This window comes from Bos javanicus, chromosome 13 (genome assembly GCF_032452875.1).
Source record: "Bos javanicus breed banteng chromosome 13, ARS-OSU_banteng_1.0, whole genome shotgun sequence".
NCBI classification, from domain to species: domain Eukaryota; kingdom Metazoa; phylum Chordata; class Mammalia; order Artiodactyla; family Bovidae; genus Bos; species Bos javanicus.
The window spans coordinates 3,757,574-3,772,124 of record NC_083880.1 but is presented as its reverse complement, the minus strand read 5'-3'; the positions used below and the strand labels follow the sequence as shown (position 1 = coordinate 3,772,124).

General features: G+C 48.7%; 2 protein-coding genes across 2 annotated transcripts in view; one reads left to right on the top strand and one right to left on the bottom strand.

The window, feature by feature from the left end:
• Positions 1-11,947, top strand: part of JAG1 (jagged canonical Notch ligand 1) — a 44,573-nt gene extending 32,626 nt beyond the window's left edge. The window contains exons 19-26 of the mRNA XM_061435614.1: positions 5,109-5,136; positions 5,540-5,625; positions 6,973-7,086; positions 7,731-7,840; positions 7,927-8,160; positions 8,368-8,499; positions 8,901-9,051; positions 9,755-11,947. Of these exons, the coding sequence (XP_061291598.1) occupies positions 5,109-5,136; positions 5,540-5,625; positions 6,973-7,086; positions 7,731-7,840; positions 7,927-8,160; positions 8,368-8,499; positions 8,901-9,051; positions 9,755-10,212 (1,313 nt within the window). The 3' untranslated portion in view covers positions 10,213-11,947. The remainder of the gene's footprint in view (positions 1-5,108; positions 5,137-5,539; positions 5,626-6,972; positions 7,087-7,730; positions 7,841-7,926; positions 8,161-8,367; positions 8,500-8,900; positions 9,052-9,754) is intronic.
• LOC133258910 (reactive oxygen species modulator 1-like) lies at positions 4,475-5,068 on the bottom strand. Its single transcript, XM_061435615.1, has one exon. It carries the CDS (start codon positions 4,813-4,815, stop codon positions 4,576-4,578), a length of 240 nt encoding a protein of 79 aa, XP_061291599.1. The 5' UTR covers positions 4,816-5,068; the 3' UTR covers positions 4,475-4,575.
• Positions 11,948-14,551: the final 2,604 nt, after the last annotated feature.

Below are 14,551 nucleotides of genomic sequence, written 5' to 3'. Positions count from 1 at the left end.
TCCCATTCTGTTGTTTTCCTCTATTTCTTTGCATTGATCTCTGAGGAAGGCTTTCTTATCTCTTCTTGCTATTCTTTGGAACTCTGCATTCATATGTTTATATCTTTCCTTTTCTCCTTTGCTTTTCGCTTCTCTTATTTTCACAGCTATTTGTAAGGCCTCCCCAGACAGCCATTTTGCTTTTTTGCATTTCTTTTCCATGGGGATGGTCTTGATCCCTGTCTCCTGTACAATGTCACAAACCTTAGTCCATAGTTCATCAGGCACTCTATCTATCAGATCTAATCCCTTAAATCTATTTCTCACTTCCACTGTATAATCATAAGGGATTTGATTTAGGTCATACCTGAATGGTCTAGTGGTTTTCCCTACTTTCTTCAATTTAAGTCTGAATTTGGCAATAAGGAGTTCATGGTCTGAGCCACAGTCAGCTCCTGGTCTTGTTTTTGCTGACTGTATAGAGCTTCTCCATCTTTGGCTGCAAAGAATATAATCAGTCTGATTTTGGTGTTGACCATCTGGTGATGTCCATGTGTAGAGTCTTCTCTTGTGTTGTTGGAAGAGGGTGTTTGCTATGACCAGTACATTTTCTTGGCAAAACTTGGCAAAAAGAAGAGTATCATTAACAAAAACACGAATGGGCTCATTCATCCAATCAACAGGCTGGAAAGAAGGTGGATTAGGCAAATAGGCCCAATGTACCTTTTCTTCACTGGAGGGCCTCGGCTGACAAGCCAACACAGCAAGCATAGCCACAAACATTATCATAGGAGTAGCCTCATATCTCCCCCTTTCTATTAACTCTTCAGCCTACTGAGCGAGATGTTTTAGCTGGCTCCAAGTTGGTACCGTGCTGGAGGTGGTTGTTTAAGTACGATGACAGCGACGAGGTGGGGCAGAATAGGGTTGAGCTCGAGCAGCATGTCTCTCCTGAAGCACCAGGTGCCTGAAGTGATGCACTAGCCATGAAGCCTCAGGCAAAGGGTCACTGGCCCTTTGGCGTTTCCTTGGCTCCCTCAGGTCTGGACCCGACGAGCTTCTGGTCTCCCCATCTTTCCTCGGTCCCGGACTCCAGGACCCCAGGGATTTTAGTAACCTCAGGGGTCCAAACAGGAGAAGTGGAATCCTGTGGAAACACACAAGCATACCCTCTCCCACAAGTTAGCAGTATATCTGGCCCTTTCCACTCTCCTGTAAGGACGTCTTTTCACTTAACCAGAGGCCGAGTCGTAGCCCCTTCAGGAGTCCAGTGTCTCATCATTGCAGTCTGCCCCTGTGTGTCCACATTTAAATGATTAATTACAAAGTATGATGTAAAACATGATGTGGAGAGGAATATTTAAATTCTCCCTGTCTCCATTTAGCTATCTGACTTTTTAAAGTCTGGTGTGCCCTTTCCACTATGGCTTGGCCTTGGGGATTATAAGGTATTCCTGTTGAATGTACTATGGATAATTGTTGACAAAATCTCTTAAAAGCAGCAGAAGTATAAACTGGGGCATTATCTGTTTTTATCTGTTCGGGGAGTCCTATTTGGGAAAAGCATTGAAACAGGTGCTGAATTATATCTCTTGTTGCTTCACCTGATCTACCAGAGGCTGTAATAACATGAGAAAAGTATCCAGGGTAACATGCACAAAGAACAGTTTTCCAAAGGCCGGGATATGAGTTACGTCCATTTGCCAGAGAGCATTAGGCCTAAGGCCTCAGGGATTTACTCCTAATGGTGGCGATGGATTAAATATTGGGCAATTTGGACATAACTATTTGTCTAGCTGTTTCCCTAGAGATATGAAATTCATACCTTAAACCAGCTGCATTTTGATGATGAATTTTGTGAGAATTTTTGGCCTTGTCAATCTTTTCATGTAAGTTTAAAGCAATTACTTTAGTTAATGCATCTGCCAAAGCATTTCCTTCATGCAAAGGGCCGGGTAAGCCAGAATGGGCTCTACTATGTCCCACAAAATATTTCTTATCTCTATGCTTGATCTCCTTCTGTAAATCAAATAACAAGGAGAAGATGGTAGTTTTATTTTCTGGAATATTAGCAGTCTCAATATGAGGAAATAACCCTACAATATATCGGGAGTCAGTCAGAAGATTGAAGGTGTGGTCTCTTAAATGCTGAAAAGCCCAAATAACCACCCTCAACTCAGCTCTCTGGGCCAATGTCTCTTCAGTTACCTGAACATGGGATTTTCCATCAATAATTGTGACTGCTTTACCATTAGAGGAACCATCTATGATAACTAAAATTGCCCCTTCCAAAGGTTGAATAGAAAATTTCTTCAGAAAAATCACTGGATGTGCTTTCAAAAAATGCAGTAGGGGGCTTGAGGGCAAATGAAACAAAATTTGACCTCTGAAATCATATCAGGGCAACTTGTCAATCATCACTGTTTTGTAAAAGAAATTGCAGTTGATCCTTATTGAATGAAATCACTATATTTGCTACTTCTTTTCCAAAAAGTTCCACACTTCTTTTTCTACCTTTTATAATTAATTGTGCCACCAAGCTGGGATAAGATAAAACTATTTTTCTTGGGGTCACTGGTAGATGGAGCCATTCCAATGGGCCTTCTTGCCACAAGCATCCTGTAGGTGTATGCTCTGTGGCGAGAATAATTAAACCCCATCCTCTGGTAATATTAATCCTAATCAACTGATCATTTAAAGCCTCCTCCACTTTAATAACAGCCCACTCTGCCTCACTAGTCAACTTTCTCTTAGAACTGGGATTAGGATCGCTTTTTAAGCAAACAAACAAAGGCTTTAAATCTGCAGTAGTCAGTTTTAAATGTGGCCATATCCAATTCATATCCCCTAATAATTTTTGGAAATCATTTAAAGTTAGTAAACGATCTCTCCGCAGCTGCAAAGGGGCATGACTCATGGTATGGGTATTTAATACCCTCCCTAAATAAGAAAAAGGAGGATTTACTTGTATCTTATCTGGAGCTATCTTTAAACCCCATCTTTCCAAGGCCTCAATCCAGATAAAATTTGTTGTAACAAGGTTCTGTCCTTATGAGCTGCCAAAATATCATCCATATAATGTATCAAATATAGATCTTTATACTTTCCTCTAGCATTTTGCACAGCTTGGCCTACAAATTTCTGACACAAGATGAGCCTATTTTTCATTCCCTTTAGCTGAAGTGAGACTGAAAGCAAACCCTTTGCAATCCTGAACAGCCAGGGGGATGGTAATGAAAGAATTCTGTAGATCTATAACTATCACATTATACTGGAAAGGCACAGCCACTGGGGAAGGGAGGCCCGGCTGGAGGGCCCCTATGTCTTCCATAGTTGTGTTTATAGCCCTCAAATCTTGTAACAATCTCCATTTTCCTGATTTTTTCTTAATAACAAAAATAGGAGTATTCCAGGGGCTATTAGAAGGCTCTGTATGGCTGGCTGTCAGTTGTTCCATAACTAAATCCTCAGCTGCCTATAGCTTTTCAGCTGTTAAGGGCCATTGTTCCACCTATACCGGATTATCAGATTTCCAGGTAATAGGGTCGGCAGCAAGAGCAAGAGCCTCTAGGGTAAATTTGAATATCCCAGACCTTCTCTATTCTTGTTAGGAACCGCCTCTAATGGAGAAACAATTTTCTGCTGATCTTTAACAAGCCCCTTATCAAGATTATACCTCATTTGCAGCATTTGATTAGTAACATTTTCATCTGGGCTATATAAAAGCATTCCCACCTGAGATAATATCTCTCTCCCCCATAAAGAAAAAGGTAGTGAAGGAACCACATATGAACAAAAAGTGCCTTGTGCCCCCTTCTCATCTGACCATGTCAAAATTTGTGAGCTCTTAGCAACCAAGGGCACTGACCGTATTCCTACAAAGCTGGCACTGGTTAAGCATGTTGGCCAGGACGAGGGCCAGTCTTTTCCAGCAATGCAAGAGACGTCTGCTCCAGTATCTAACAGCCCTGACATTTTATTTCCTTGAATTAAAAGATCTTTTAAAAGCCTAGAAGCTGTAATTTCCTGCACCCAAAAACCTAGATCGCTGGATCCAAATCCTCTGGGGCCCCTAGCTTGAGAAGTCCTATCTGATAATAAGGTAAAAGCAAAAGCTGTGCTATTCTTTGACCTTTATTAATTTGCATAGTTTTAGTAGGCGGCGAGATCAAAACTTTAATTTCCTCAGTATAATCAGAATCTACTACACCAGGCACCACCGAAATCCCTTCAAGGGAAAGCGAGCCACGCCCCAGCACAAGTCCTACAACGCCCTCAGGTAGGGGGCCAGCCACTCCCGTTGGAATCAGAGTAACCGGCACGTCAGGGGTTAATATTGTTGCGTTGGTGGAACTGAGGTCCAGTCCTGCGCTACCTGGGGTTGATTGGCACGGCTTGTTGTCCCTACTTGGCAGGACATTGCTGGCAAAAATGCCCCATTTGGCCACAAAAGAAACATTTTTTATTTGTAGAATCGTTTCCGTTATGATTAATCTTTCTTTCTTTTTCCGAATACTCAAAGACTTGCTTTATTATAGTACACATGGGATGGAACTGACGGGAGGGGGTGGATGTTGTGTGCAACCACTGCCCTGATTAGCATCGGATGCCCATCCCGATGGCCATGAATTTGCCAAAGGTGCCACTGCTCTGCATCGTGGTTTTTCCAATGCCGCCCATCAGCTCCCGACCCCGCATTCCCATCCTGAGACAGGAAAAGGTGCCGAAGAGTGCCCCTGCCGCCGTGCCCACGGCGCAACGCATCACAAAGCCCATCTTCACGCGGTCAAAGCAGCTTGGCTGGGACTGTCCATAGGGACCCACGGCCACCGGCATCTCGCTCGTGGGCTTTGATGGTGGCTTGCTTCCCGGCCCTAGTCTGACCAAGAACCATTCTCACAGCCCCCTGCCCACCCCTCCCAGGGCCTCTTCCTGTGTATGAGTGTCCCATGGTGACTGCAGCAGTGTGATGTGGGCCTGGTTCCAACTGAGCAGGGGTCTTAAGCTCCTGCTGGCGTTAATGACAGCCTTATCATTTGGGTATTGTGGAAATCACGGGTGTTTTCACTTAGGGCTAAGAAGGCTTCCCTGTTAAGTTTTTAATTTTTTTTTTTTTTTTTACTTTGCAGACACCAACGACTGCAGTCCTCATCCCTGGTAAGCATGGTGCCCTATTATGCAGGCACTTGTTGGCTGTGACAGGTGTGGGCCTCCTATATAAAATCCAGCTTCTGATTCAGGAGAGCTGGGGGTTGCTGCAGATTCCTTCTTTCCAACAAGCTCCCAGGCAGTGCCCATCACTCCAGTCCGTGGGCCACACTTCAGTCAGATGGTGTCCACGTTTAGAGCAGTGATGCTCAGACTTGGAGGGTTTAGTACCTGGGACGCAACCGGAGCTCCTGCAACCAGGAACTGTGAATTGGACGCTCTGGGGGTGGGACCCAGGCACTGGTGCGTGTGGGCAGGGCTGAGAGCTGCCCATCATAACCGGTGTGGGGCCACCTTTGGCAGGGGAGTGGCAGACAGGGAGGTGGTAACCAAGTGGCCTTTGCTCTCGTAGTTACAACAGCGGCACGTGCGTGGATGGTGAGAACTGGTACCGCTGTGAATGCGCCCCTGGCTTCGCTGGGCCCGACTGCAGAATAAGTAAGGACCACCTCTGACTGCTGTCTCCCCACCCCTTAGTCTAAAAGTTTTCATCTCTAAAACAGTTATGGCCATGGTTCTGAGTAGCCTTGACAATTAGTCTCCTGCTTCCAGCTGGGAGTAAGATGCCCCTGGCTGGACTCTCCCTGGGGTGCACAGCCACCCTCGCTCCTGGGGAGAGAGCCTCGGCCACAGCAAGTGATGGTTAATCTACTCTGAGGCTATAAGAAAAGTGTGCTTCTCCTGTGGTAGCATGAAGCGATGGGCAAGGATGCATAGCCTCAGACCTCAGCCACAGGAAGGGCTGAGGCTGTGGTTTCCAAGGCTTGATCAGGCCCCACTGAAATGATTCAGACAAAATGAGGTCAGGAAATCCAGTTTTTTAGGAAGTTTACAGTTTATTCTGAGCCTTTTCCCTACTTTTTTACATGCCCTTTCTTTTGCCAAAAAAAGTTATAGATCAGTTGTGCTTCTTTGTGTATGTTCTTATCCCTCAATAATTGTTTAAACTTTTAAACTGGTCCTCCTTGAGTCCCCAAGTCTGAATCTTCAAGAACTACTGGGTGGGGGAAAGAAAAGTGAAAGTGAAGTCACTCACTTGTGACCAACTCTTTGTGACCCCATGGACTGTAGCTCACCAGGCCCCTCCATCCATGGGATTCTCCAGGCAGGAATACTGGAGTGGGTTGCCATTGCCTTCTCCAGGGGGTCTTCCCAACTCAGGATCTTCCCAGGTCTTCCTGACCCAGGAATTGAACCCGGGTATCCTGCACTTCTGGCAGACTCTACCGACTGAGCCACCAGGGGCTCCACTGGGTGGGGGACTTTGTGTCTATTTCATGTTTCTGAATCAAGGATTGGCAGATGATGGTCTGGGGGCCGAATCTGGCCCACTGCCTGTTTTTGTAAATACAGTTTTATTGACCCACAGCCACACTCTTGTTTATGTACTGTCAAGGGTTGCTTTCATGCTGCAAGAATTGAGCAGCTGTGACAAGAGACCACATGGCCCACAAAGCCTAAGATACTTGCTAGCTGACCCTTTTCAAGATCTTTGCTGGCCATTGTTCTCTAAATTACACTATCAGAGAAAAGGAGCATTTAATTAAAAATTGCTGTTTCCCCGAATGAGAAATTCTAAGCTGTTAGAAGTCAGGCTAGTGGTAACCCTTGGGTGGCAGTGACCGGAGACTTTGGCAGTACTGATGATCATTTCTTCATTTGGGTGCTGGTCACATGATGAAAATGCACTCAGCCTATACTTAGGCCTGCAGATCCTGTCTGTGTATTTTATCAGAAAAGCATTGGTGCCTCCCATTGGAGCCTAAATTTGACCATTTCTCCTAGACATCAACGAGTGCCAGTCTTCACCTTGTGCTTTCGGGGCGACCTGCGTGGATGAGATCAATGGTTACCGCTGTATCTGCCCCCCAGGGCACAGTGGTGCCAAATGCCAGGAAGGTATGTGGGCCAGGTCCCGCTGCCATGGGTCCCCTGGGCTGAGCAGGCATTGCAGCCACCTTTTTGACTGTTTGTGTGAGGACATTGTGCTCAGGGAGAGAACACAGAGGGCACATCTGCTGGAGACCCCCAGGACCGGGAAACCTGAGGGTCCTTTGAAAGTAGAGTCACTTAGTTTTAGCCAGCTTTTGTCACCATTATGCTCTGTAACAACCCTCCCCATCCTCTGTGCCTACAGCAGGCAGTTGTGATGCTCGTGGGCACACAGGGCAAGCAGAGTGCTGGATGCCTCACGCTGGGCACCCAGTTCTGTTCTGTGTGCCACCCCACCCTTTTTGGACCAGCACTACCCAGGGTGTGTCCTTTTCCTGGCACATGGCAGGCTCTCGAGGGGCCGAGCTCACTCCCAGGGGGAGACTCCGCTCACTCCTGTCCCTGGACGCTGCACTGACCATAGCTGGTCGTGTGGCCAGGTGCAGGGCCCGCTGGGGGGTGACCAAGAATGCCTGCCCGCTGGGAGCAGCTGCATTGTCACAGGGCAGAGGGCGACGGGCATCAGCATCTCCTGCTGGGCAGGGAGTGAAGAATCAGGAGGACGGTCCACAGAAACGGCAGCTCCTGCCACTCACAGGTCTCTGCCTCAGTTTCAGGGAGGTCGTGCGTCACTATGGGGAGCGTGATACCCGACGGGGCCAAGTGGGACGCCGACTGCAACGCCTGCCAGTGCCTGGATGGGAGGGTGGCCTGCTCCAAGGTAGGCACAGCCTGGCCACCCTTGTCCTGGGGCCATGCGGGCCGCTGCCGGGTGCCTCCTGAGCTGCACTCCTTCTGTCTCTGCAGGTGTGGTGTGGCCCCCGCCCTTGCTCACTGCACAGAGGGCACAGCGAGTGCCCCAGCGGGCAGAGCTGCGTGCCCATCCTGGACACCCAGTGCTTTGTGCGCCCCTGCACTGGGGTGGGCGAGTGCCGGTCATCAAGCCTCCAGCCCGTGAAGACCAAGTGTGCGTCCGACCCCTACTACCAGGACAACTGTGCCAACATCACGTTCACCTTCAACAAGGAGATGATGTCGCCGGTATGGAACACTTCTGGCTGGCTCTGGAGGGTGGGGTGTGTCCACTTGCCCTAAAGCAGAGACATCATGAGCTCGGATCTCTTCCTTAGCCTGGATTCTTGTCTTTCACCAAAGCTCGGCTTGCACGCAGCCTCCCTTTCAAGTAAACAGCAGTCTTTTTTCATTCCTCTCCCTTACACACGTGTGGATTTTAAAATATCATTCTAGGGTCTCACCACGGAGCATATTTGCAGCGAACTGCGAAATTTGAATATTTTGAAGAATGTTTCTGCCGAATATTCGATTTACATAGCTTGCGAGCCTTCCCCTTCTGCAAACAATGAAATACACGTGGCCATTGTGAGTATGAGACCCATTCACACCGAGTCGTTTCACTGGAAGTAGCCCAGAAAGCTCACTTAGCTGGTATCCAGATGAACAGATACATGGAAGGAGAGCTTGACGTACATGTGTGTTAGGAGCTCAGTCGTATGCAACTCTTTGCAACCCCATGGACCATAGCGCACCAGGCTCCTCTGTCCATAGGATTTCCTAGGCAGTAATAGTGGAGTGGGTTGCCATTCCCTTCTCTAGGAGATCTTCGCAGCCCAGAAATCCCCAGCTGGGTCCTCCAGCACTGTAGACAGATTCTTTACCGTCTGAGCCGCCAGGGAATGGCATACATGTATGGTCAAATAATTTTGAGTAAAAGTGACTGGTGAGTGTCCCTGACCCCCTGGGTCTGATGCTTCCTTTTCCAGTCTGCTGAAGACATCCGGGATGATGGAAACCCTATCAAGGAGATCACCGACAAAATCATAAATCTCGTCAGTAAACGTGACGGGAACAGCTCGCTGATTGCTGCCGTTGCTGAAGTGAGAGTTCAGAGGCGTCCTCTGAAGAGCAGAACAGGTAGGTGGTGGGGTCGGGGTCCCTTTCTGTGGGGACTGTCCTGTCCAGCTCATCAATAAGACCAGCACAAGCTACATCCAGGAAAACCCCCAGGTGGGAAGTTACCTGCCGGTTCCCTGTTCAAGGACCCCCATTTTTAACTAGCAAGAAGACAGAGGCTGGCTGACATGACTGGATCCCATGACTGTGGGCAGAGGTGGCCTGACTTGTCCCCTGCCTGCGGGCTGTCTCTGGCTGTCAGGCACCGCCCTGGCAGAGTGTTGCCGTACCCTGAGTATGTGTCTTCGTGGAGCCTGCTTGTGCTCTGGGGTTGGGAAACAGTCCATCCTAAGCACAGCTTTGATGAATGGCTCAGTGGCCCTGCAGGGCAGCCGGAGTTCCCCAGGGATCCCTGGAGCATCACTGTGCTATAGCTGGCAAGGGACCCCCGGGGGCGTTGGAGCCATGCATCCCAGGGCCCTCTTTCTGAAGATTCTGAGAACCACTCATCTCATGAGCTGTCTCAGTAGCCGGACTCCCCACCCCTGGCCCAGACGCCCCTCCCCACACGGAGGTGGGCACCTGTATGGGCTGCCGTTTGGCCCGGTCTCTCTGGGGAGGCCAGCAGGGTCTCTGAGGACGCCGGGAGGGACGGTACGGGTGGGGAAAGGGCTGGGGCTGCGGTGTGGTTCACCGGGCTCCCCGCTGCTGCCCTGCCGTGCAGATTTCCTGGTGCCGCTGCTGAGCTCGGTGCTGACCGTGGCCTGGGTCTGCTGCCTGGTGACCGCCTTCTACTGGTGCGTGCGCAAGCGCCGGAAGCCGGGCAGCCACGCGCGCGCCGCTTCCGAGGATAACACCACCAACAACGTGCGCGAGCAGCTGAACCAGATTAAGAACCCCATCGAGAAGCATGGGCCCAACACGGTCCCCGTCAAGGACTACGAGAGCAAGAACTCCAAAATGTCCAAAATAAGGACACACAACTCGGAGGTGGAGGAGGACGACATGGACAAGCACCAGCAGAAGGCACGCTTCGCCAAGCAGGCCACGTACACGCTGGTCGACCGAGAGGAGAAGCCCGCCCATGGCACGCCGGCCAAACACCCCAACTGGACAAACAAACAGGACAACAGAGACCTGGAGAGCGCGCAGAGCCTGAACCGCATGGAGTACATCGTATAGCAGACGGGCGGGCGCTGTCCAGGGGCTCCCGGGGCTCCCGCTCCCGCAGCCGCCCTGTCTGTCGTGTTCCGGCCCCGCGCTGTCCTGGATGTAGAGTCGCGTGTTAATTTAAGTTCTGACAAGCTGGCTTACACTGGCAGTGGTAGTCTCCGTGGTTGGCTGGGTGGCACCACACCGCGCAGCTATGCAAACACCGGGCCCCCCGCCCCCGCCTGCCCGCACCTCCGGATCAGGCTCCCAGGAGTACGCCCAGCTTCCATTTCTGCCAGATGTCCCGATGGTGATGCAGTCTTAGGATCATAGTTTTTATTTATATTTATTGACTCTTGAGTTGTTTTTGTATATTGGTTTTATGATGACGTCCAAGTAGTTCTGTATTTGAAAAGTGCCTTTGCAGCTCAGAACCACAGCAACTATCACAAATGAGTTTATTATTTATTTTTTTTATTATTGTATTTTGTTGTTGTTGGGGGAGGGGGGACTTTGATGTCAGCAGTTGCTGGTAAAATGAAGAATTTAAAGAGGAAAAATGTGTCAAAAGTAGAATTTTGTATAGTTATGTAAATAATTCTTTTTTTTATTAATCACTGTGTATATTTGATTTATTAACTTAATAATCAAGAGCCTTAAGACATCATTCCTTTTTATTTATATGTACGTGTTTAGAATTGAAGGTTTTTGATAGCATTATAAGCGTATGGCTTTATTTTTTTGAACCTATTTTCTTATTATGTGTTGCCTATAAGCCAAAATTAAGGTGTTTGAAAATAGTTTAAGACAATAGGGTGGGCCTTTTGTGCCTGGAATACTGGTGGAATTTTTTTTTTTTTTCCGTACGACGTCAGATATTTAAAACCCCGACTGAGAGGCAGTTTGAGAATTAGTCTAGAACAGGTTTTTTTTTTTTTTTTTTTTTTTTTTTAAGACTTGAAGAGAGACAGGCAGATGATCTGCTGCCTAGCAGTTTAAGGGAACAAGGTGAGCTATGACTAAACATAGCCAAAACGTTGAGTGGTTGAAGATCAATAAAAATATCAAATTAATTGTGTGAAGTTGGAAGCACACCAATCTCATTTTGTAAATTCTGATTTCTTTTCACCATTCGTTATGTAAGACTGATTTGATTTTTTTATCTACTGCATTTAGGGAGTATTCTAATAAGCTAGTTGAATACTTGAACCATAAAATGTCCAGTAAGATCACTGTTTAGATTTGCCATAGAGTCCATTGCCTGCCTTAAGTGAGGAAATCAAAACGCTATGATGAAGTTTAAGTTCAAAAAGGCTTATTCAAAACTGATTTTGTTAGTTCACCATTGAGACCATGAAGATCCTTTGTATTGTCCTCTTAGTGTTATACGAACATAAACATGCATCTTTGTGTTGTTCCTGGCAATACATTTTGAAAAGTCATATTTATTAAATTTTTTGTACGAAAACATGGACCAGTGTGGCCTCTTCTGAGCTTACGTAGTTTTGCCCAGCTGTGCCTCTGCTGCTGGCCTGGGTCTGTCTGGTGACCGGGATGAGAGAAGCAGGCTGTACTCCTCGGGGACCCAGAGCAAGAACGGCAAGCCTTTTCAGCCATCACCTTCATCTTAAGTTCTTGAAACCCCTCCCAGAGAGGCTGCTGTGAAGCTGGAGCTGTGAGAGCCCCATCTTTGGGGTCTTGATGCCCTTGTTATTCAACAGCGAGTGTGAATACTGCTTGAATAAACACCACTGGATTAATGGCCTGCAGTGTGGATGTGAATTGTTTTGAGCAACTTTGGGGCGATACCCACCTTAGAGGGTTTTAAATAGCTTGGAATCGGTGCTGAGGGATTAGGAGGGAGGCAGGATGCCTTCTCTTCCTCTCTGGCTACTTGGATGAATAGGACTGTCCTGGCGTCACTGCGGACCACACCCTCGAGGCTTCTGTGCATGCTCCTGCCTCCAGGCTGGCCTCCAGGAGGTGGTGATGCCAGGCTCTGGGGGTGAGGGCCCGTCTCACCGCTCATCACCTTGCTCCCAGGGGTGAGCTGCCACCGGCCTCCCTCTTGGTCAGCCCTGGGAGCCGGCACTGGGCTGTCCCGCCGGTGACGGGCAGGAGAGCTGTGGGCAACAGGCATGCCAGCGCGGTGTCGGGGGTGTGTGTGGGGGGGGGTCGGTCTTCTGGCACCTTCTGTGTGGAGGCTGAGCCGCCAGTGACGGGCTCGTGGACAGCTTCCAGCAGCTTCAGGGAGCTGCCAGGAGTGCCCTCCTCTGTGCAGGAAGCCCCAGCTTGCCCTCCGCCCAGCCGCTGCTCTCCGGCTGTGCACCCCATCCAGTCTTCGTGGTGCACGTCCACCTGGAGCGCCAGGCTGAGCGCAGGAAAAGCCATGCGGATGTTGATCTTGCTTCATTCTTGGGACCCTTCTCTTTCTACCAGGTTAGGAGCTGTGTCCCAGCGGGTGTCGTGGTTAAGAACGGATGGCAGGCCCCTGTTCCTTGTGCATGGTCGGGGGCGGGGACGGAGTTCTGGCTCACCTGGGAGGTGCCACCAAGGACAAGCACCGAGACGAGCCTGGTCCCCGACGGCTCCCCGTCTGGGCGCGGCTCTCTGTGGAGTTGGGTGGTCCCCATGACTGCTCCCTGTCCGGGTGCGGCTCTTTGCAGGGTGGGGTCAGAGGGAGGAGCAGACCGACCAGCAGGACTAAATCTGAATTCCAATACTACCTTGCTCTGGTGGTTTGTAAACTTGGATTCTGCAGGACCCCCAAATTCCCTGGGTAGTTGCCAGATGCTTGTGTGCCAAGAAAAAAGTTTGATGACCTCTGCAGTTCTTTGTTCTAAGAGAGGAGTGATCTTGTTATTTCAAGGAGCCGTCTACACAGGTCACACTGGGTGGTGGAAAGGAGGAGACAGGCTCATCTGGACACAGTTCGAAGCCAGGACCTTGGTTGTTAAGGGCAGGTGTCAACCTTTCTTCAGATAGCAGGCATCCTGCACTGGAGTCCTGGTTGTCCTGGGGGCAGGAAACTGCAAGAGAAGAGCCCCAGAACCTTCCCCCCCCCACCCCCTGAAAGCTCTATGCCCTCTATAATCAGGCTCTGGAAGATGAAGAATTTTCCCATCAGAAACGTGATGAACTAGAATTCCAACATTAGTACATATATACCATGAAACTCCAGGAAAACAGCAGCTCAAAGCTGGTTGCTTTAGGATGGGAAACTGTCCTAGGATTCTAGACATATATATACAATGTAGACTTAGAACAGAAAAGGGAGTATAGCTTAACTAAAAGTCAAGTGAGACTGGGTGATGAGCAGAGAAGCAGAACTTGCAAAGGGGTTTCTCTTAAATGCAGAATCCCAGGCCTGGCCCCTGACTTGCAAGCGGGGCCTGGGAACTTATAGTTTTCAACAAGCTGTCCCCTCCTACCCCCACCCTCCCCAGCTTAGGTATGGCAGACTTTGAAAACAGCTTCCAAAGTATTCAAGCTCTTCCGTTAATTACAAGGTTTTTCCTCCTTGTTAAACTGAATTAAGCAGTCTGGAAGCCAGTTTGTTGCTCAATTGCCACCTGACATCATTTTTAAGTAAATCAATTACACTACCCCTTGAGCAAGTTGTGGTGTAAGCGCTTCATTTTATTGGCTGATCTGAGGGGTCAGTGAGTCAAAGTTAACTTATTTGGTAATCTTTCTTAGGTAGCAAAGAGCCCAAGGAATCAGCCTGTGGGTTTGCCACATTTCCGAACAGCATACACCTGTCGACCCTAAAGTGAGCGAGTGTGTGGTGAACAACCAGTTGCTTTTAAAGAAAAAATACAAAACTTCCACTGGCCTGCAGAGGTTTGCAACTCGGGCTGAGCGAGGTTCCAGCACTTCCGCTTCCATGGAGGCTTGCTTTCTTGCCTCTGCTGGGAATGAGAAGCAGGAGTCAGAGGTTCCGGGGCTGGGAAGGCACACCAGCACTGGGTTATGGGAAGCCTCCTCCTGCTAATGTGTATTTATACTTTGTAAGCTCTGATTCATCTGAGCCTTGAAACAGAAATCTGCTTCCTGAGGTTCTGTTTTTAAATAGATAGTTTGCAAAAACAACAATTATTTTTCTTAACATTTTTTTTCCATCCCACAAGCAGCTAAACATCCCGACTCAGGCTATGTCAGGCTCCAACTATGCCAACAGACAGCTTGGCTATCAGAAGTAGAAGGGTGCCCCAGGGCAGTTCTGTGGGGTTCTGGCCCCAGAAGTCTTAAAAACAGAGTTCAGAAACCATTAGGGCAATCATGTTGTGTCACTTTACATCCATGAGATATTCCTGGGTCTTAGAATAAAGAACTTCCCCTTGTGAACAACTAACTGCTTTCCAGTGGT